Source organism: Lonchura striata, chromosome 5 (genome assembly GCF_050655825.1).
Source record: "Lonchura striata isolate lonStrDom1 chromosome 5, ASM5065582v1, whole genome shotgun sequence".
Classification (NCBI taxonomy): domain Eukaryota; kingdom Metazoa; phylum Chordata; class Aves; order Passeriformes; family Estrildidae; genus Lonchura; species Lonchura striata.
In genome coordinates, this window is record NC_140707.1 from 18386729 (window position 1) to 18409375 (window position 22647).

A 22647-nucleotide genomic window follows, 5' to 3' on the forward strand; every position below is an offset into this window, starting at 1 on the left:
GGTCTGTCAAGAAAAAATTGCTGTCTGGGATTGAAGTCCAGAAACTTGAGGGCAAGGAATGGTGTTGAGGGAAAATGCACTTGCAGATATTGGGTTGAAATAAAAATGTGGTGCATTTTATCTGAAAATTGACAATTTTATCCTATTATTTTGCATATACAAAATGTATATTTACCTAATCAGAATTTCAGAGAGAAAAGATAAGTGGCTAGTCCAGTGTCCTTCTCTATGGCTCCCTTTTCAAACAGGGAAAACAATGACTAGGCTGGATTTTTTTGCAGGTACAACAGCAAAAGAATCCTTATTTCTTTTGGTTGCATAGTAATGCATTATTAATGACAAGGCTGACAACTGCAGGAATCTGCTTTCCTGAAACAGAAAAGTCTTGCAGAGAATGTATTTCCTTCAAGTGAACAGGCTGGGTTTATACATCTCCTAGGGAAAGAGAGAGAAAATACTTGTCTTTATTTACTGAACATTTAAAAACATCTTCTGTTGCTTTTTGTTTTGGGCCACTTACTTAAAAAGCATCTGCTGAACTCCTGTGCTCCATGAATGACAAATACATTATACAGAGCCAGAAGTCCTTCCACTTGGGGTGCAGGCTACCAGCCTGATCCTGACTTCCAACAACAAGTCTCCCAAAATGCTTTCCTGCTCTGAGTTAGCTATTCTTGTGCATTTTCCTTCTCTATTTCCAGGAAAAGACGTGGAGAAAAAAAAATCTGGAGTTACCTCCTTGTATAGTAGTAGGTAGTATAATTTCATACGGTGCCTGCATGCAAGAATGTTTGGGTGTTTTCTGATTTGTCTGTTTATGCCCAATTAGCTTAATGCTGGCGTTACAATGTTTAAAACAACAAAATAATTTTCAAATTGCACTCAGAAGTCAGACAAATGAACAAAATTATTAAAAGACATTTGAATACCTTGAATTTTCCAGAAGGATATTATGGCATAATGTTAAATATTTTATAGTATGGAATTAATTTTGCTATTGATATTTAATTCTTATAAACTTGCATTCACATCAGTGGAGCACATTTGGCCATAATTTTTTTTTCCTCAGGAAAAGCAAATCTGACCCAACCCATATATATTACTTGTAAAATTTCTGTTCTTTCCTCTCTCACATGAAAAAATGCATTGGAGATTGCATCAGCTTTTTTTTCTTGATCCCCACAGGCACAACAGCTAACAGATCTGGAGCAAAAACTATCAGTTGCAAAAGACAAATTGGAAAACGCAGCCCTTGACAAAGTAAGAAGTGTCATGTAATGTAAGCATGTTTACCTGTATCAGCTGTGGATGTTTCGGTGTAATTTGACAAAAACAAATGAAAGCCTTGCAGTTACTTAGATGGGATACTCAGTTGCATCTGAATTGTACCTGAGATGCTACTGAAATCAGTGGAACTAATTATGATACATGAAGTTAACTACATCTGCAAAGTTATTTAAGAAGAGGATGGTCAAATTACTAAAAAAAAAAACTCAAAAATTTTTGCACTAATTTTTAGTAGATTTAGGTATTTATTGAACTATAGTTTGTGCTGACAGTAGACTTAGTGTCAGTCATAAGTTTATTTACACTAGGGCAGTTTTCTATTTCCCACCATGGCCCTTAGAATGTTTACAAATTTTGAATTACCAGACCCCAGATACCAAGAGTAGTGTGGCCAGTAGGACTAGGACAGTGACTGTCCCCCTGTACTCAGAACTGGTAAAGCCACTCACTTTAAAAAATGGCATTTTAGTGTTGGAGTGAGTTCAGAGAAGGGCAGTGAAGCTGGTGAAGATCTTCTGAGGGCATCTGGGGGAATTGGCCTTGTTTAGTCTGAAGAAGAGGAGGCTCACGCTCATTGTTCTCTACAGCTGTCTGAAAGGAAACCATCATGAGGCAGGGGTTGGTTTTTTCTGCCATGTCTCAAGTGGAAGGATGAGAGGAAATGAAGTTGTACCAGGGGAAAGCCAGATTAGAAATAAGAAATTTTATTTTCACTGCAGAAGTGGTTAGGCATTGGAATAAGCTGCCAAGGGAGGTGGTGGAGGTACCATCTCTAGAAGTGTTGAAGAGGCATCTGGATGTGGCACTTGGGTTTAGGGGTGATTAAAATGGTGCTATGTTGACAGATGGTCTTAAAGGTCTCTTCCAGTCTTGATGATTCTGTGGCTCTAGCCATGTGATAGGACTGAAATAGATCAGGGACATATGAAGAATGCATCATATGTGGACAGTATTTTGGCCGGTAAGCAGCCTATTTTGATCACAATCACATCTGTGCAAGGTTATAGAGAACTTTGTCAAATTACATCCCTGGTTCCAGTAGTGTTTCTTTCACCTGTGCTTTCCTGATGTTCATTTATAGATCTCCTATCAGCAAAGTCAATACTGAATGATGCTATTCACAGGATGGAAACAAATTTATTTGTTGTTCTTTTACCTTTGGAATAGCAAAATTGGAATGGCTGCTGCCAAGGAAGGATAAGCACTGGATAGCAGGATTAAGAGATGAGAAATTATCCAGAGAAATTTCTGGATGAGAGGAGAGTAATTTCAGATTGTGCAATCTGCAGGAAGCACTAGGGTTATATCAGACTAGATTGACTGAGTCCATATCATCATGCAAAATTAGATAGTCTGCTACCTCTGCCCATTTAACCATAACAAATGGTGATTTACGCTGTCTGTGCAGTCACTAACTTGAAAAGTTAGAATTAAAGACATGTTACATTGAAAAGAAGTAGGCTAGTATCTTCTGCTGCCAATTAGAAATTAAAGGGTCCCTGAGTCAAATGGATAAATGGATGGGCAAGAAGGTTTTGGAGGAATTTAGGAATAAAAAGAGGATGTATCATCTTTGGAAGGAGGATCAGGTCTCTCAGGAAATTTTTAAGGGGACTACTAGAGCATGTAGGAAAAAAATTAGGGAGACCAAAGCTCAACTTAAAATGGTGACTTCTGTAAAAGATAATAAAAATTGTTTTTACAAATAGATCAATGGTAAAAGGAAGGGTAAAACCAACCTTTGTGCTTAATTAAACGTGGGAGGGAACTTAACTGCAGATGAAGAGAAGGCAGAGGTGCTTAACGCCATCTTTGCCTCAGTTTTTAGTGGGAAGATGACTTGCTTTCAGAACAACTGACCTCTTGGGTGGGTTGGTGGTATCAGGGAGCAGAATGATCCCCCTGTTACCCAAGAGAAGGCAGTCAGAGAGCTGCTGAGCTGCTTGGATATTCATAAATCCATGGGACCAGATGGGATCCACCCCAGGGTGATAGGAGCTGGCAGATGAGCTTGCCAAGCATCTCTCCATCATTTACCAGCAGTCATGGCTCACTGGTGAGGTTCTGGATGACTGGAACCTGGCCAATGTGACACCCATTCACAGAAAGGGTGGGAAGGAGGATCCTGGTAATTACAGACCAGTCAGCCTGACCTCAGTACCCGGTAAGGTCATGGAGCAGTTTACACTGAGTGTCACCACGCACACTTACAGGATGGCCAGGGTGTCAGACTCACCCAGCAGGGGTTTAGGAGGGCTAGGTCATGTTGGACCAACTTGGTCTCTCTTTATGAGTGGGTGACCTGCCTGGTGGATGCAGGAAGGGCTGTGGATGTTGTGTAGCTGGACTACAGCAAGGCCTTTGGCTCTGTCTCCCACAGAACACTCCTGGAAAAGCTGCAGCCCACGGCTGGGCCAGGAGCACTCTGTGCTGGGTTCAGAACTGGCTGCATGGCCAGCCCAGAGTGTGCTGGTGAGCAGTGCTGCATCCAGCTGGGGACAGGCACCAGTGGTGTCCCTCAGGGCTCTGTGCTGGGCCAGTTCTGTTCAATATTTTTATTGATGGCATGGATGAGGGCATTCAGAGTTTCATCAGTAAATTTGCAGACACTACTGAGCTGGGAGCATGTGTCCTGTTGGAAGGTTGGAGGGCTCTGCAGAGAGTCTTGGAACAGTTGGATGGATGGGCAGAGTCCAATAGGATGAAGTTTAATGAATCCAAGTGCCAAGTCCTGCATTTTGGCCACAATAACCCCTGCAATGTTATAGCCTGAGGACGGTGTGGCTGTTCTGTGTCCAGGCAGAAGGGGACCTGGGGGTACTGGTGACAGGCAGTTGAACACGAGCCAGCAGTGTGCCCTGGTGGCCAAGAAGGCCAAGATGCTGGATCAGGAACAGGGTGGCCAGCAGGAGCAGGGAGGTCATTCTCCCCCTGCCCTTGGCACTGGTGAAGCCACACCTCGAGTGCTGTGTCCAGTTCTGGCCCCTCAGTTTGGGAAGGACATTGAGACGCTCAAGCACATCCAGAGGAGGCACCGAGGCTGGAGAGGAGCTTGGAGCACAAGCCCTGTGAGGAACGGTTGAGGGAGCTGGGGGTATTTAGGCTGGTGAAGAGGAGACTCAGAGGTGACCTTTTCACTCTCTACAGCTCCCTGAAAGGTGGTTTTAGTCAGGTGGGGTCGGTCTTTTTCTCCAGGCAGCACTGACAGAATGAGAGGACACAGTCTTAAGCTGCACCAGGGGAAATACAGGTTGGATATTAGGGAAAAGTTTTTTACAGAAGGGGTGATAAAGTACTGGAATGGCCTCCCTGGAGAGGTGGTGGAGTCACCATCCCTGGATGTGGCACTTGGTGCCATAGTTTAGTTGAGGTGTTGGGGCATGGGTTGGACTTAATGATCTTGAAGGTCTCTTCCAACCTGGTTATTCTGTGAATTCTGTGAATTATTGGCTCAGTTGTAAAACTCTTCTCCCCAGGGAAGGTGTGGGGACACTCACATTGACACAGGACATTCAATAATCTTGAGGGTGTTAATCCCTTCTGATGGGGCATAACTGGCTTAACTATGCTAATGTGAGAGGCAGCTGTCATGTCTTAAAAGGTGTAATAAACCATCAAAGGGGTAATAAATCATCAAAGATGCCCACTGTATCCCCAGACTCTTTCTGGGACCTTGCATCAGAGGACTGTGCATTATCCGCAATGTTGCACCAGTCACTGTAAACTGTTCCCTCAGGAGAGGTACCCTGGGCACTCCCACATAAGCCTAAACATTGAACTCTGTTTTCTGGGCTTCCTCACCTCCGAGGAAACAAGACTGTGGATATCACTTTGACCAATGGACATCAAAATTGCAATGATTAAGTCTCATAACTGGATCCAGGGGTGGTGATGTCTTTTTACTTTTATGCTTCCTTTTCCCTTTTCCCTTTTCCCTTTTCCCTTTTCCCTTTTCCCTTTTCCCTTTTCCCTTCCCTTCTTTTTCTCCCTTCCCTTCCCTGAACTTCTTCCTCATTTTCTTAAGTTCTATTTTTATGCTTTTATATTGATATGTTACTGTAGGTAATAACCAAAACAGTTACATATTTGCTTTCCTCTGCAACCAAATTGCTCTACAATAAAACATATACAAATAATTCTGTGGTTTTCACTCTAATCTGCCCCAAGGGATCTATTAACAAGAACCTAAGTTAATGACTTAAGGGGCAGGTCATAACATGTTCCATCTCCCATTTCTTTAATTTTCCCTATTGTGCTCTGCATTAATGGTCTTTCTATGGTTGTCTTTTGTCCTCCTATTGAAATACACTTCTACTAACTGGGCTTTGTTTGTTTTCTTAAGAAACACTCAGTTTTTTCCAGTTAAGAGATAAATTCCCTGTTTTCAGTTCAGGGCAAGTTTATCTGAGTTACAACAAAATATTTGTAATTTTCTCAAAAATATTTGCTAAGAAAATAAACTAAAACGTGCTGTATGCCATTGTTTAGGATTAATATGACTATGAAATATTTTTATTTTATATGCAATATTTCACATACATTATATGTAATGTGTAATGTTATATACACATATTCCACCATATGTACATATGTTTTCCACCAGCTTTTGCCATGGTATCCCTTGATTTATATACCTTTAAAAAAATCTTTGATAATTCAAATGTGAATGCGTTCTGTATTTACAGGTGTATTTTTAATAAAAAGAAGAAAACTAGAAATTAAATGTTTTTTTAATGTCAAATGCTGCTGACTCCCCCTGAAGTGAGTGTAAGAAGTTTCCTCAATGGCTAACATTTGATACATGTCTTGCTTTGATGAAATAAAGATTTAAAATATTATTTCCTCACTGCTGTAGTTATCTCATTGTTCTTGCTCTCTCAGCTTATTTCAATTACAGACTTCTGTTTTCATTAATATATCTGTCTATGTTTCTGAGAGTAAAGCACAAATGTTCTATCAAGAGTTGCAAGCACTTCACTGCTTAGAAGTTTTATTTTAGCTTAATGGACAGTAGTGGGTCTGGACAAATATATTTTTAACTGTTAAAAAGTCCTATGCTTTTTTACTATATAGTGCAAAAGTATAATATGTCCATGAGGGAAGCCATCTTAATTGGATTATAATCTGTGTATAATGTAGAAAAATACCAATTATTTGGAATGTTATAGACAAAACTCCATGCAAAGTCTGTGCCTTGCGATACTTAAGACTTCTCTGTAGATATTATACATAAAAGGCTGGACACTGTATGATATTTTGTAAAAAGTATTTTTCTTTTCAGAAAAAATATATTTAAGTACTGTTTGCAATAATCAGTGTGGATAAAACTGCTTGAAGGGATGGGAAGAGAGTGCAGTGACTTCCTAGGCAGTTTGGTGTCTAATGTACTGTAACCTAATCACATAAAAATACTGTTTTAGACAGTCTTAATTCCTTCCATCAATAAGAAAAAGCAGCAGCTACTCATAAGTGTTTGGTTTAATACAGATGGAGAATGTAAGCCATTGTGTTCATCACAGCACATCACAGAGAAGTGATGGTTTCTTATTTCCCCAGGAGTCCCAGCTGAAAGCTCTGAAGGAGACTGTGCAGCTTTGCCTGTCCTCCGTTCTGCACAGTCAGCCTCCCACAGTGAGTCTGAGCTCCTCCAAACCAGCTGAGAAGCTGCCTTCCTCCAGTGCAAAGGGCTCCAAAGCCTCATCTCTAGGGACAAGCACCAAGGTATGATTTCACTCTTGGGTGGGGTCTTTTTTAACATCTTTGAAAGTTTGTCCTGTAAGAGCATCAAACTGAAACTAAGGAGGATTTCAAATTCATTGGAAGATTATGACAAATTTTGAGGATAATTCTAACACTGTTTCTGATGTCAAGTAGTTTTTTTTATTTGGGAAGCAGCTACATTTTACTGAATAACAAAACTCTGTCACTTGGTAAATGGATTAATAGTGTCTGCGCAACAAATCTACAATGCAGATGGATTTGCATTTAAAATAAATGAGGGTGCTAATTCATAGGATCATTTACCTGTCAGGCACTGAAAGTGAGTTTGTGGTAATACAGCACTAAACAGTAATATGGCGTTTGCATATCACAGTTTCTTTCAATGAAAAAAAAAATATATATAAAAACCATAAAATCATCTGGGACACCCAAATCAAAATTTCCAAAATGGATCGATGAACTTGACAGTAGGGAATAGGGAATCTTCCAGTTTTGCAAGATAAGAAGGGCAGTTTCAGGGAAAGCATGAGGAAAAAAAAAGATGTTAGGAAATTCAAATATTATAATACAGTCAAGATTCATGTTGATTAACAACTGTCCTAGTAATTTCATCTCCAGTGTTGCATTTTGCTCCTGAATTCAACTGATTGAATAGATAGAACTAGAAGAAATCTATAATTTTAGTGAAAAGGAAGTTATACAGAGGAATGACTGAAGGACACTTCAATGTCCTCTTTCCATTACAAAACTGAAATAAAAATAGGAATTGCTAACTCATAGCCAATTTGCAGTTTGTATATGGCAGTTGTTGGTATTTACTGTTATGGCACAGGCTGAAGCTAAAAATTAGTAATCTTTCTATATGTAATTAAAATACAATTTCAGAAAGCAGGATGTAATTATAAAACTGAATGTCACATCGCTACTCTTAAAATTATGATTGTCAGTTTATTAATAACTGTTTTGCAGGAAAGACCATCATTCCCAAAAATTGTTACCTCTGGAAAAAAAAGCACTGTATTTATGATTAGAAGCACATAGGTATGATAGTGTTAATTTAGATTAAGCTCACTGGATCCATGTTCTACAGGATGGCAGACTTTGCTTTTGTAGGTCATGCAAGCAGAGCAGCTCTCTGGGATCTCAGGATCATATTGTTCCTAATTAATGTGGCTGTAGAATTGTTTAGCTTGCTCTTATTGTCCTTTTCTTCAGGTTGGAAGTGTTCATGCCTCTGGCATGAGAGGAGTACTGAAGGATAAGGGCCAGCTAGACAGCATGTCTCTGTTTTAAGATTGGTCCAGGGTCAGAGCCTTTGGAGAATTTGGGGTCTCCTTGATGTTACATAGGGACATGAGAATACAGATAGAGATTAGAATTCGATTTTTGATATTTGACTGAAATACAGAGTACTCTTCCTTCTTTTTTTTTTTTTTTTTTTCAGTTATCTGAATACAGTCAAGGGAAATGGAAAAAAGTACCTGGTATCTCTTTTTTAGTCTGTAACACCCCCTCCCAGCACGCGCGCATACACACGCACACACACAAAATATCCTTTTCCTTCAAGTTTTAGTGGCACAATCTTTATCTTCAGTTCATTAACTCTTTGACATCACTCCTCTTTGTTGCAGAGTGTAAGTAGCTGGAGTGGCCCATTACCTCAGGGTTCAACTCTGAAATTAGCAATGTGCTAATGGGTTAAAGAGGTAACTTTTAATTGTTTATTGCTGCACTTTTTGTGGTTGTTAACTGCAGATCTGTTTGCCTGTAAATTAAAATGACTCCATTATCTTACTCCAAATACCCTTTTTAAATTAACTCTTTAGCTCTCAGATGTTTCAATAAAGTCTTCTGTAATCTATTACATATTGTGTCTCAAAATACTGTGGATTACTGCTTGACAGTGGTAGAAAAGGTATATGTATATGCAAAATTTAAATTTCTTAAGAAATATTTTAAATAACATCAAAATCCAGATTGTTAGGTATAGTGATTGGTCTCACATGGACCTGTGGATTAGCATTTACAGCATACATACAGTTTACCTGATTTTGCTAAACTAGGGCAGCCTCAAGTTTGTTGTGATGCTCAGCAGATTTCAGGACAAGCTTTTACTCTATCAGAAACAGAGAAGACCTCTTAATTACTTTTCAGATGTTATTATTTTAGACAGATCTTTTCTCACCTACTCACATAAAGTGATTTTTAAAATATTCCTCTTTTTGGCCTGGTGACAGCAGAGAGAACTGGTAAAATGTACACTATTTCTAATTCTAGTTGAAGTTGCCTTTAGCAGAAAAGTAGTAATGTATTTTTTATCTTGACTTTCCTACGTGATGTGTTTGGTACATGTTCTGTTAAAAAAATATGTGCATGTGAGCGGTGACAGTAAGAAAGAATTTATGTGTCTTTGTAGTTGCACATTAGTAACCCCATTCTCTTTAATATTAGCAATTTTTTCTATGGATGTTCTGTGTAAATGAACACAGAAAATGTGCAGAGGAGCTAATGGATCATTTTAAGTGGTTTACAAAATAGAGTGTAATTTTGAAAGTATGCCGGAGGGAATTTTGCTACCCAAGGATATATTGAAGATTTATTTTTAAATTATTAATGCATGTATACTTTATAAAATATGTATTATTAATCTTACATAGTTTGCCTTGATATGTGTATAGGCAGCCAAATGGGAAATATTAGAAAAAGTTACAATTCTTATATGTTAAAAGAGTTAAGATCCTTTTCTTTGATTTGAGCAAAGATGTTGTTTGGAAAATATTCATAAAGAAAATATTCATGGGGCATTTTGGCCATTATTAGGAGTTTTCTAGTAAATTGATTTAAAGTATTGCATTAAATCATAAGGCATAAGAATTGAGGAAGGAATTAGTGATTAATTCCAAGCCATTTAAGTTCAATTTAGCCCTGAGCAATTAAAAAAATTACTTACTACCTTGCACCTGGAATCTCATCCAAAATGGTTAATCTCCCCCCTTTTCTACATTTATTATTTTATGCTAAAACAACAATAGATAAAATGCAAAATAAAAAGTAGTAAATTAAATATCATTTAGTCTGAAGGAGTGTGCTCTCATATGGAAAAGCAGACATTCATTTACCACAAAAAACTCCTAACATCAAGTATATTTTGGTTCAAATCCTTGAAAGTTATTTGGATGGTTCTCAGATTGAATGTTTGAAGCAGTGCAGTAATATAATTAATTACTATTAAATATTTAATAATTGCATATTTCAAGGTAATTTATTAATTATTTCAAGTCCTTCTTTCTCATATCTTTTTAAAGACAATAGTCTGTATCTCTGTTGGTGGAACTGTTGTCATGTTATTATATTGTTAGGTAATTTGGGACTTAAAGAGGCAAGTAGAGGGTTTTTTTAAAAAAGTTTCCTCTTCAATTTCCATCAGTAAATTTTAAATCTGTAAAATTTCCATAATTAAATCAATAAAAATTTCCATACTTCAATCAATAAAAAAGCCTCTTTTAAAGAAGAATTGCAAAAGAAAAGTCAAAGCCTCAAAAGGAAAAGCATTTCTCCAAGTGACCTCATTTATGGAATTCAGATCATCATTTAGATGGGTTCCAGCTTCACCAAGCTGGTCTTCCTGGGGTCTGTACCTCATCCAGGGTTAAGCATCTTTGACTTTGTCTTCCTGGAAATACAGATGTTCATGTCTCTGTAACTTGAACAGCTGTTTCATTCATTTGGGAAGACTGTAATTGCCTATAAAGTGCTGGTGTGTATTATTGCTGCTCTGAGTGTAAGTAATATTATACAGTGTTCGTTGTCCCATGGTTATTTGCTTTTTTTCTTTATGATAGCTGTAGAAAATGAAGAGTATTGTTGAATGAATGTGTTTATTTGGTGGCTTCAGTTTCTTAAGTATTGCAACATCAAACTCCCACACACAACTGAAGATGCCAAATACCCCTCTCCCTACAGTGAAGGATGAAGGGTGCCTCTTTAAGACTTCAGAAGTGGTGGAAAAATTAAGCAGAAGGTATATTTATATATATAATTTATATATATATATATTTACATATATATATATAAATATATATATAAATATATATATATTTGCAAGAGGATATACCCATATTTCTAGCAGTCCTTGAGTTTTGCATATACAAAATACTAGGTATTTGAACTTGTCCACTCTATAAGAAAAAATTATATTAAAATGTAGCTATTAATAAGGGACTGTGAAATTACAGGATTAGATATAATCTAATATAGGAAACTGACTTTATAAAAACTTACAAATATTTTTATCCAATAATAATATTTATTATATGCATGAGTATTCAACAAAACTGTATGTTTTCAAATGTAATTAATACTATTTCCTTTTCTTTGTGTTTTAGCTACAGATAAGTTTAAAAAAGACATCTAGAGTTACTGCTAAGCAAATGTTTATTAGAAAAAATCTGAAGTGAAATGATCCATATGAAGTGAGCTAACTTCACTCTAGCATTTGCCATAAGTGTTCATGAGCAACTAAGCCACTAAAAAAAAAAGGCTTGCTTTCTATCCCCACTCTCTGATGCCATATTTTGGAATGACTGATAGTTGCTTTTTGCTGTGAATTTTTAATATCATCATACACATTAAGGACAGAAGAAACTCCTGTGGACATCTTGTCTCACCTGGCATAATATTTGCCACAAAGATTATCTATACAATTCTTGATGTATACACCTTGAAAGATTTTTTTTCTACCATTTTACCACTTGTATAAAAACTCCTAGATGATGCTTTCATTCCTGAATTCAGTAGAAGAAATTTAGCAAAAAATGAGCTATAAACATTAACTCAGACCTTTCCTATTTTGCATGCTGAGATCCGGTGTAACAGAAGTCCAGATTTTGCCTGTTAGTACACAGACATTCATTACAGAAAAAAAAATTAAAAATTACTAGGTAACTCTGAAATCCAGTCAGCAAGTAAATCTAAATCTCTGTCAATAAGACATAACAACCCCAGCCTGTGTCGAGATACATCATCTAGAGATTAAAATGTATATATTATTTCTTGGAGAAATTTTAGTGGTTGGTTTATTTTTTTCTCTCAACAGTTTTTTTTTTTCTCTTAACAGTTTTTTTCAACAGCATTCTTTCCAAAATGCTAGGAGGTCCAGAAAAATGTAAGATACTAATGGGATAGAATATCATAGCTTATGATACAAACATAATACAAATGAAAGTCCAGGTTCACCCTGCTGCTATACAGCTTGCATTGTACAAATGATGTGCAACCTGTGCTTTGCAGTTGGATATTTTTTCTTTTTTTAAGTGTTATTACAGTGTATTTCTAAAGTTTTTCTGTTCCTATGCAGAATGTAAACCACAGTTTACTTGCTATCTTGATTTTTATTTGTTCCCATTTTTTTTATTTTAGATGTGTGAAGTCTCAGAAAACCAAAAATGTATTCATTCATTTTTCATGTTCAGGGCCTGAAAAAGGACATGTATATGTTTGGGGATGGAATTATTTCTGTATTTTGCCATAACATTCTTAATTTTTATGGACTGCTGTTTAATTTACTGCCCCTAAGTAGGGTAAGGGCTGGAAAATGCAGCATGGGCAACTGAATGAAACAAAGCTCTATTCCTATTATTTGCCCTAATCAATTTATCCTGCATTTTGCCACACAGTACTTCTGTTTTCTCATTTATTAAATCAGGGGCACGGTTCACTGCAAAACACAGTAGGTAAGCGCTTTCAAGAATGCTGATTCTTCTCAGACCTACACTTTTTCATGGTTCCAAATAGGTTTTGATTTATGTGACAAGCAACAACTAAAAACCAGGAGACAAGATGAAGACAACATTGTGTGAATATTTGCTGTTGTTAGTGACATGCAGGCATGTTATCAAAACAGACCATATTTTCTTTTTTGTAGCTTTTCATTTGTCTCCAGTGCCTCTTTGTTTTTCTTCCTTTTTTTTAATATTGCTATGGATGCCCTTTTCCTTATATGCTTTCTGCTATCTTGTCCTTCTTATCTGGGGTTTTGGAAGGTTGGTTGGGGGGTGGGGTTTTGCTTCATTTTGTTTATTTTAATGAGTAGCACTATCTAGGTGATGAATTTTCAGCTATCCCAAGGCTCTGATTTGCATAGGTCTGTTACACAGTGCCCTATATCTATCTTTGTAATTATTCAGCTATTCTGACTGCTAAATTGCTTATGCATGTGGGTTGGTGCTTGCAGGTGGCAGTGTAAGTAGGGAGAAAGTATAATATCAACAGTGGGAGTGTTCTCCAAGTACTGGGAGTAGCTGTAGGGGACTCTGCAGTCTTGTTGCATATTCAGGACTACAGTAGTCAAGGTATATTGGGGAAAATATTTTCAGATAAATTTTTATACTTAGCAAGATCTCCTGAACAAAAAAAATGGTGTAATCTATTACTAGACAGTAACAGAAGACCCTGAAATCTGAAGTTTATATTCAGAAATGAGACTTGAAGGACGCTTTCGCTACTGTCAGACAGAAAAACATAGTAGAGCTATCCTGCCTTTAAAGAAATATTATCTAAAGAAATATATCTAAGTGTTTTTTTATCAGATCTGTAGCAAAGATAATATTACACAGAACTGAACCATTAAATAACTACAGGGCATCAAAAGTGGATGCAGCTTTTGCTACACACAAAGCCAGTTATTTCTCAAGTTGCCCCAATTTTTTGTTTGACTGAGGAAAACAACAAATTAAAATTTCATAATTTAAATAGAAAGGATTAATGATATGCATGACAAAAGTTTATTACAAAGTCCTTTGAAAGAACAGTAATTCAAGAAGCTCTTGATATGTTGTGTGGCAAATCCAGTCATATTTCTGGGTGAGTTACATAGACCCTTCAGTAATAAATGTAATTCCTTCCTTGCCATTTAGAGGTCTACTTTTCTATTTTTCCATTTATCTTGGTATTATAGGCTCAAGTATATTTGCTACAGTAAAGTGCCTTGAAAGCAATTTAGGAATGGTATGTCTATGCTCTTAAATACATCCAACAGCATATGCATGCCTATACAACATAAATAAAAGGGTTTAGGACCCTGTTCTCTTAAGATACTTATGCAAATGATGCCCATGGACCTTAGCAACACACTATCAGATTAGTTCTAAAAACGACCATGGCATAACTTTATGATAAACAAGTGGCCCAACTGTAGTGCCATGAGACCTGAACTCAGGACTCCAATCCTGTAATGCTACACAAACATTTTCTTTGAAGCATGTGCCAGATGGAAAATTAATCTCAGGAAAATGTCAGAACAGAAATGTCACAGAAAAATGCTGCATTTGGGGATTAAATCAATAGAGGCGAGGAAAGTCTTACAGGAAGCCCTTCCTTTTTTGTGAAGGCAGTGAGCCTTCTCAGCTTCCACTGAAATTGCTGTGCTTGTGCTTAGACTTTAAGGACCAAACCCCCAGTGTGTCATCGACAGCTTTCCCACAGCAGTAAGTCTCCTCCAAATCCATGATATGTATTCAGATCACACATTGCTACATCATTAGAAGCAGCACTGGCTTTTGACAAATATTTTTCTCATTAGCCCTGCTGACTTCAAAGAATGCAAACTGAGCAGCAATAGAGCATTTCTTTTACCTATTTAAGACAGAAAACTCCTGATGTGTAACGTAGTATCATCTACCTACAGAGTAGTAGAGGTCTAATAGGACTTGGTTAAATTTTTGAACTGGATTATATGAATTATAATTACATAATTTAGTTGTTTTTTAAGGCACAAGCTTTCATATCTTGGTATATATTCAAAATATAGATGCGTTTCAAGAGATACTTTTCTCCTCTTTAAATATCAGCCAAATGATTAAAGTGAGACAGAAGCTGTAGGTGGCTGTGGGAACACCTGCCTCATTACAGATGATCATAAAAAGCAAGAATTTCACCAGTTTCACTGGTTGCTCTTATGGAATAAAATGTTGCTGATGGTAAGACTGGAATCTTGTATTGCTTACAAGATGTAATTTCTATTTCCATGGACTCATTTTACAGATTCTTACCTATGTACAAATTTTAATCTGGTATTTATATTAGCATTTTTTGATTGAATTTGCTACATGAAGAATAATTTAGGCTATTTTTAGCAAAGGAAAGCTTGTTTGGGTTTTGGCTGAATGATAAGCCAAGTGTGCTTTAAATTCACTTTGCAATTACATCCTCTACAAAAACAGAGCAGGTAAACAATAGCCTAATTACTACAGGTAATAAATGAGAATTTTGGAAGATGCAAATTACGGGGCACAGGTGCTCTTGTAAATGGTATCATTTGGAAAATTTTAATGTTCAGTGACCCATAAAGATGAATAGCCACATTTTGTAGTGATGTTATGGAATTTCAAGTAATATTGAAATAGCATCTGTTCGCAAATTTCAGTAATTTTTCTTGTATTAGAATACTTCCACATGTATGTTGCTGCAGATCTCAGTTCTGTTATCTGCAGAAAACTAAAAATGTCTTTTTTTATTAAGAATATTTCTGGTAACTGCCCAAAAGTGTGTAGCAGTAGAACTGCCTTGTACACAGCACATACCTGAATATCCTCCAAGGTAGGCTGTCAATAAATTACAGACTTTTACAGGTTAGTTCTCTTACCAGCACATTGTATCAATCCACACTTTAAATTATTTCTTTTCTTTCCTTGGTTTATTTTTAAGTAGTAAAGAGGCATGCTTTAAGTATGTGTGTACTAAGCACTACTTAGAACAACTTGGATTATTTTTTGCTAGCAATGATTGATTAAAATACAATTTGGGCTGTAAATGTTTAATCTCACTAGGCTACAAAACTGTGTGACTTGTGGGGTTCTATTCAGCGAGAACTTTCCTGAACAGCCAACCTCAACAACTGACTCAAATAATTTCAGGTTTTCATTGTCTCATACATTTCATACCAATATATGCTATGCAATAAGAAGATGATGATGTTTTGTCCACAGTTTAATAAAATTATTTATTATTCCACAAAGTTAATACAAGGAAAAAGTATTTCTAAATTCTGTTTTCAGTTAAGTAATGTTATCTCTTTCTCTTGTATAATCTCACCAGAACTTTGATTTGTTTCCTTTTGTTTATTTTTGTCTAGGCATGTGACTTAGATAGTCTCTCTTTTGTTTTGGCAGTTGAATAGAACTAAATACATCATTCTGACTCTGTTGAAAACTGAGGTACAATGAATCATTGAGATGTTCTTATTGATACAGAAAAAGATGGTTGTATATATACATCTTCACAGGGGCTTTCACAGTCTCAGCTGCATGAAAATACAAATAAGAAACTGCAGTTGTTCCAAGGAAGTGAGGCAACTGAAAGTGTTGGTTTAAGGTTCTATTAGAAAACTGAAATTATCTCAAATATGCAATGCTTTCAAACTAAGTGTATTAGAAAAAAACAGCAGAATTCAGTTCACAGTAACAAACACATGGAACTTCTTTGTATGTGTAGGCAGGCATTTTTAGAATTGCATTCCTCTCTTGGGAGTCTTTTCTCCTTTACCAGCCCCTTGCTATCCTGGAGGCATTTGGGGGTCACCCTAAACACTAGCTGCCTGAGAATAGTTAATTGACTTCCACTGCATACTGTAAATTCAAATACATTCTGTATATTACTAGTGGAAGGTGTCCTGTTATTATTTTTAATCTTCTGTTTCTGTGGTACTTTCTTATCTTTGAGCACGTTTGTGAGTTTGCTGCATGTCACGCTGGACTGCTTGGAAAGGATGCAAAGCTCTGGGCTCTGACAGACTGACATCCTCCAGCTCGCTGTAGTCCAGGGATAGTTCATCCTTTCTGTATGTGCTAGCTTTCATATAGAAGGGATGTTCACTTAGCCATGAGATCCCCTGCTTTGAGGTGATTAGGAACTAGTTTTTTCCCCCAAGGAGACTGTTAGTAGAAGACCTATTATGTAGGAAATACTAAAAAGAGTATTTGAAAACTTCAGTATCTTCCCTGGCTCTTGACAAACAAAACTTTTTTTTTTTTCTTTTAGAATAGTTTTTTTTTTTTTTTTCACTCCAGAAGACTTAGACAGTAAAAATGTAAATTAATAATGTATATAATGTCTAACATAATATGAGGCAGTTGTATGTATGAGGAGAAATTCTGCACTTGTAGATGAAAAGAATTATTCAGGAAATTTACATCTAAATATTTCATCTGTCATCCCAGATGATCTATTTAAAAGAAAAGTCCTTTCACTTTGATGGATGTTTAGCTATTTGAGATCATTGTGGATGTTAATCTTGGAGAAACTCTTTTATAACCAATACAAATGTCTGTGAAATATGAAGAAAATGAAATGTGATCCATGTTGAATATATCCTAACAATTTCCACTTCTAATTGGAGTAGAGTTGTTCTAGAATATTTGCAAAATTTAGACCCGTACTCAATGCTGTGTGTTGGCATAAAAGTACGCAGCTATTTTCCACATTCAAGATAGCTGAATACAGTGAAAATTGGAATAAGAAGGAAATAACTATAACGACAAACATGCTTACTTTCAGTATGTAGAAGTTTAAAGATCTTGTACATTATAGGCTTTTCAGTCATTTATGAATTGTCTTATAAAATTATATCTCTGTAGATGTGCATTAAATAGATATAAAAACTAAAGTATGTCTCTCCCACTTACTGAATAATATTGACAATGCAATGGAGAAAAGCTAATTATCTCTACTCTAAAGCATGCCAAATATATATCTATACATATCCAGTGACCTTCACTTATGGAAATATGTCATTTTATTATTTATTATTGTTGTTTATATTGACTTCTCATTTATTTTTGCATGGGAGTTACTGTGGAAGATTTTTTTATCAGGATGCAAAGAAAAAAAATACAATTTTTCTTTTTATATATCAATATATACATATCAATTACATATTTGTCTGTGAATTCTGTTGTGGAAAGCTATACTAGATACTCAATTACTTTACAATGTCTCTAATTTGGAATAAGGTGTTCTTTAAGGTCCTGTCCAAACCAAACCAGTCTATGATTCCATGAAACTTGTAGGGCTAAGAGGATAACTCCAAAGTCTATAATGCACTTCAAAATTATGTGAACTTTTGTAATTGCAAATGATGCTACTCCAAAAAGAAGAGTTGAAGGAAAAGGTTATAGGTTAAGCACCTTTTCCTTGGCCAAAATTAATATATGAGGCATTAATGTGGCAGCTGGCCTGTGTGTGTATGTGCAATGTACAGACGTGGTTTCCAGGAGCAGTCAGAACTGACTTTGGAAAGGTGACATTTCTGGCTCTTTAAGTGCTACAAATCGCAGCAACCTGTGACCTCCTAGACATGACAAAAGCCACTTCTGTCTCAAAAGAATAAGATATGTCCCAGAAGAATACAAAACTGAGTGCACTGAGAAGTGGGGATGACCCCTGCCTAAGCTGTTCCTTATTTTTAGCCTCTTGGCAGACCATCGGGTTAGTAATCTTGGTGGAGGTCAGTAAAGAGGAGCAACCCCTGTGCAGGGAGATCTCTCAGACTGGCATTACTCCTCATGCCAAACAGATACCACAAAGTGCAGACAGGGGCAGCTGGCACACCAGAGACACGCTGGCAAGTGTTTTCTGGGTAGTTTTTGAATGTTTGCAGTTTGGGTCCGTGAAAGCATCAGTAGTAAAAAATGTGTTTCTGGACAAACTCCATGATTTTAGTATAAGTTCATAAAAATGGGCATATCAAGACATTACCCATCATTAGAGGAAAGCCATCATGGCCATCGTGAACTGGGGTTTTTTTGGTCCTCAGGTATCATGAACTTGCACTCTGCCAGAAACTGCTTAATTTGTTTGCTTACGTTGAAAATGCTGTGCAATCCCTCTGTTAGATCAGTATGAGTGCACATAATTTTTTTTTTGTTGTTAATGTGGAAATTGATTATCACTAGAAACCTTAGTGTAGAAAAGATTAATCTGTGGCTGTCTGAGTAATAGGGAAAAATTGCATTGATGTGACCCATATTGTGTTGGCAGGTTGTCTGGCAAGTCCTGTTCCTAGCACTCCAGCATCTCACATGAAAAACTGCTGGCTACACAGTAAGGATTGTGTTGTTATGCCAAAAAGTCATGTGAGTAGAAAGAGCCAGTAAGACTATTTATAATATGGCAAATATTTGAGCTATATAGCAAAGTTTTAAAATCTTCTGAAAGATGGGATTCAGTTGACCTAATTTTGCAGTTTTATTTAGCAGTGAAGATGAAGGTATTGTAACAATAGTGCACCCTTTGAGGAGAAAAGCTGTTTGGTATTAGAAATGAAAAATATATCAAGCATAACTGAAGGTTACTTCAAGGGCATGAAGGAGAAGTGGGGTATTATTTATTCCACTGCAAACTTTGGAGTTTAGTTTGCTTCCCTTCAAGTATTGTAGCAATTGTATGCAAGTTTTGCTGCAAGCAAAGCAGTCATCAACAGACCAGTTTCCTCTGCAAGCACAATTATTTCAAGGATCTGAAATGCAAAGCTTGGGTTTTAGTCAAGCTTGTAAGGTCTCACCATGACGATGCTTCTCAATTATTTCAAAGAGAAAAACAAGATAGAAGATTTTGTGTGCCTGGAAAAAATATTTGCATTTGAAATCCCATACTGAAAAGATTTGATTACAGTTTAGAAAGCTTTAAGTAAATTGGGAAGGCGCTCATAATCTTTATCCAAACAATTTCACTATGGAAAACTTGATGTCACTTTTATTATGTAAGGCGTTGTTCTAGTAAATAGGCTTCACTCAGATAAGTAATAGCATATTCATTTTTATATGAGAGGTTATTTTTAATAATAAAGCATCCTGTCTGCAAAGTCTTCCTGTAAGACTGACACATCATCAGCAAGTATATAGGTCTCTAAACTTTTTTTTCTTGTAAATAGTCAGTGTTAGTCCTAAAATTTTTCAGAATAAAACTGCATAAGTAGATGCAGTATGCCCTCTGGTGTTTTGGCCAGAACTCAGATTCAAGGGGCTGTGTTGATTTGGCACAGCTTGGGCTTTTGGTAATTGCAGGGGGAGGGGGGGTCCCACAGGGGTTGATGCTGCGAGAAGCTGCTGGGCGCTTCCACCATGTCCAACAGAGCCAATCTCTGATGGCTCTGAAGATGGGCACGCTGCTGGCCCAGTTAGAAAGGTTGGTAATGCCTCTGAGATAAGGTATTTAAGAAAATCAAAACAGCACAAGGTCAGTTTTTCCCAGGAGCGGCACGGCACCTCTGCCAGCGCTCACCCCTGGTGCAGGGGTGCACCATGGCTGCCTCCGTCGTGGTGCAGCCTGCAGCAAGCCTTGCCTGCCTGGCAGCCCCAGCAGCCACGCTGCAGCAGGGCAAGCTTCTCCCTCCTGGTGCCACGCATGAGGAGAGGCTGCCTCTGCCCACGTGGTGGCCAACGCTGAAAACACAGCAAGTGACTCCCCAGCATGGAACCTAGATCCTGCAGGAGTCTTTGAATTAATGGAACTTGTTTGCAGTGGTACCTATGAGCAGCAGTTTTTCTTCTAGCCAGAGAAGAGGAGGAAGTGAGGACTTAAGAGGGAAAAATAACATGGCCACTCCAAGGTCAGTGGAAAAGAAAGAGGGGGAAGAGGTGCTCCAAGCATTGGAGCTGAGATTCCTCTGCAAGCTGCAGTGAGGTCTATGGTGAAATAAGCTGGCCCCCTGAAATGTATGAAGTCCACAGGGAATGCAGAGATCTGCTTGCAGCCTGTGTGGGAAAATGCTCATGTTGGAGCAGGTAGATGCCAGAGAAAGCTGTGATCCAGTGGGAGACCAAATGGAGAGAGAGTGCCCCTACTCCAGGGATAGAGACAGAGGGCATCTGCTTCCAGACTAGAGCAGCCTATCCTTAGAAGACTGTGGACGACTGACCCACATCACAGCAGTTGTGGGAAGACTGTTTGCCCATGGGAGCATAGCAGAGAAAAGACTACATAAGCAAGTAGAAGATCTCGAATGACAAACTGGCCAAAATCCCCACATGCTGTCTCTCTTGCTGCCATTGGGAAGGAGGGAGGGGCTGGGAAGAAAAAAAGGTGTATTAAAGGCTTCTTTTAATTTTCATTATTCTTCTTTGACTCTCTTAATAATAAATTTACTTTATACATTTAAATGTGAACATGTTTTGCCCTTAGGGTGTTTTTCTCCCAATCCTTATCTCAATTCATGAGCCCTTTGTTAATTTTTTTCTCTTTCCTCTGTGCAGGTAGCAGGAGGGGGTAAGTGAATTACTTTCCTGGGGCCTGGCATTTGGCCCGAGTCAAACCATGACAGGGACCCAGCCAGGATCTTGCCCTCTTATTCTGCTTTCCTCCTTTGGCCTTTGTGAGAAGTGTGGTGGTGCTTTAACCTTGAACTTAAGACATGCAGATCAGTGTCACCTTAGGGTAACAGTATGAAAAGTAATTGGAGATGATGGCTGTGTGCTAGATGAAGGGATGCAATGTCCATTAATTAGAAAATGGAGGGAATGAAGCAGTCCCATTCACTGGTCCCAGGTTTGGCTGGTGTCTGTGCAGTGCAGCTCTGGTAAGTGATTTTAATAGTTTGTTACAGAATCTGATCTTACTGGCTAAGGCAATACTATAGAAATTGAAAAACCTCATAAAATCTTGTCTTTTGTTTTGGGAGAGAGGAGTTCTAGTATGTAATAATGGACTTCAATCTTTTGAAGATTAAACAGGAGACAGTTGGAAATTTTCCCATTTTCCAATTTCTTAGAAATATGAAATGCTTTAAACACCTGAAAATGTGACACTTGGACTCAATATTTTAATAACTTACCTAAAATCTCAAACTTCCCCTTATTCTGTAGAAATGAGTACAACACACTGCGAAATTCTGTATCATTTGTTAAGGTACAATCTTAAGCAAGAATCAAATTCTGAAATAAGTACTGTGCATACTATACTATACATAAGTATACTATACATAAGAAGTACTATACATAGGCATTTATTCTCCTCAGTCAGTAGGGCTTAAAGCTGTCTGGTTTTGCTGGCATCTCATGGGATTTCACTATGTCAGGTAGTCAAGAAATCAAGTGAACATAGGTTTTATAATTTATTGAACATACACTTCTTTTATTCAATGGGAAGAAATTTAGATTTGAAGAACTGTAATTTCTTTCAGTCCAAACAGACAGGTCGCTCAATACAGGTATTAAATGGCATTTATTTAACAAAACAATTATTTATGTTGATCTGTTAATTTGTTTATTTCCACATTACTTCCTCCCATAGTCAGTTGCTCTATAAAACTAACAAATCCTCATTGGAGAGCTGTTAATCAGAGACTATTAGTTCAGAGACTAATAGTTCACTATCCGAACTATTTTTTTTCAACTATGAGTTGAGCTGTTTTTCATGGTTCAAGCTAAATTGTAAATAGTGACCTGCTTAGTTTGGTTTGTCCTGTTCATAATTTCTGATCATCATTTATATTATTTAGTAATTCAATGCAGTATAAGTTACATGAGAAAGGTTTCAAAACTGGTGTCTGAAGTTTTAACTTCCCTTTACAGAATGAAGAGTTTCAATTTGTCTTGCAGACAATTTGATGCTTTCAGGATAGTTTCAGTGCATGTCCTCATTTTTTTT

General features: G+C 37.2%; 1 protein-coding gene across 3 annotated transcripts in view; it reads left to right on the top strand.

Moving 5' to 3' along the window:
- LUZP2 (leucine zipper protein 2) overlaps positions 1-22647 on the top strand; it is a 117644-nt gene that overhangs the window by 85164 nt on the left and 9833 nt on the right. For 2 of the 3 annotated variants that reach the window (XR_014955500.1, XM_085579892.1), the window contains exons 8-9: positions 1186-1260; positions 6844-7008. Coding sequence is in view for 2 of the 3 variants with exons in the window: in XM_085579892.1 (XP_085436018.1) it covers positions 1186-1260; positions 6844-7008 (240 nt within the window). In the remaining variant the exon portion in view is untranslated. The remainder of the gene's footprint in view (positions 1-1185; positions 1261-6843; positions 7009-22647) is intronic. The other variant, XM_077784368.2, reaches the window with a different exon arrangement.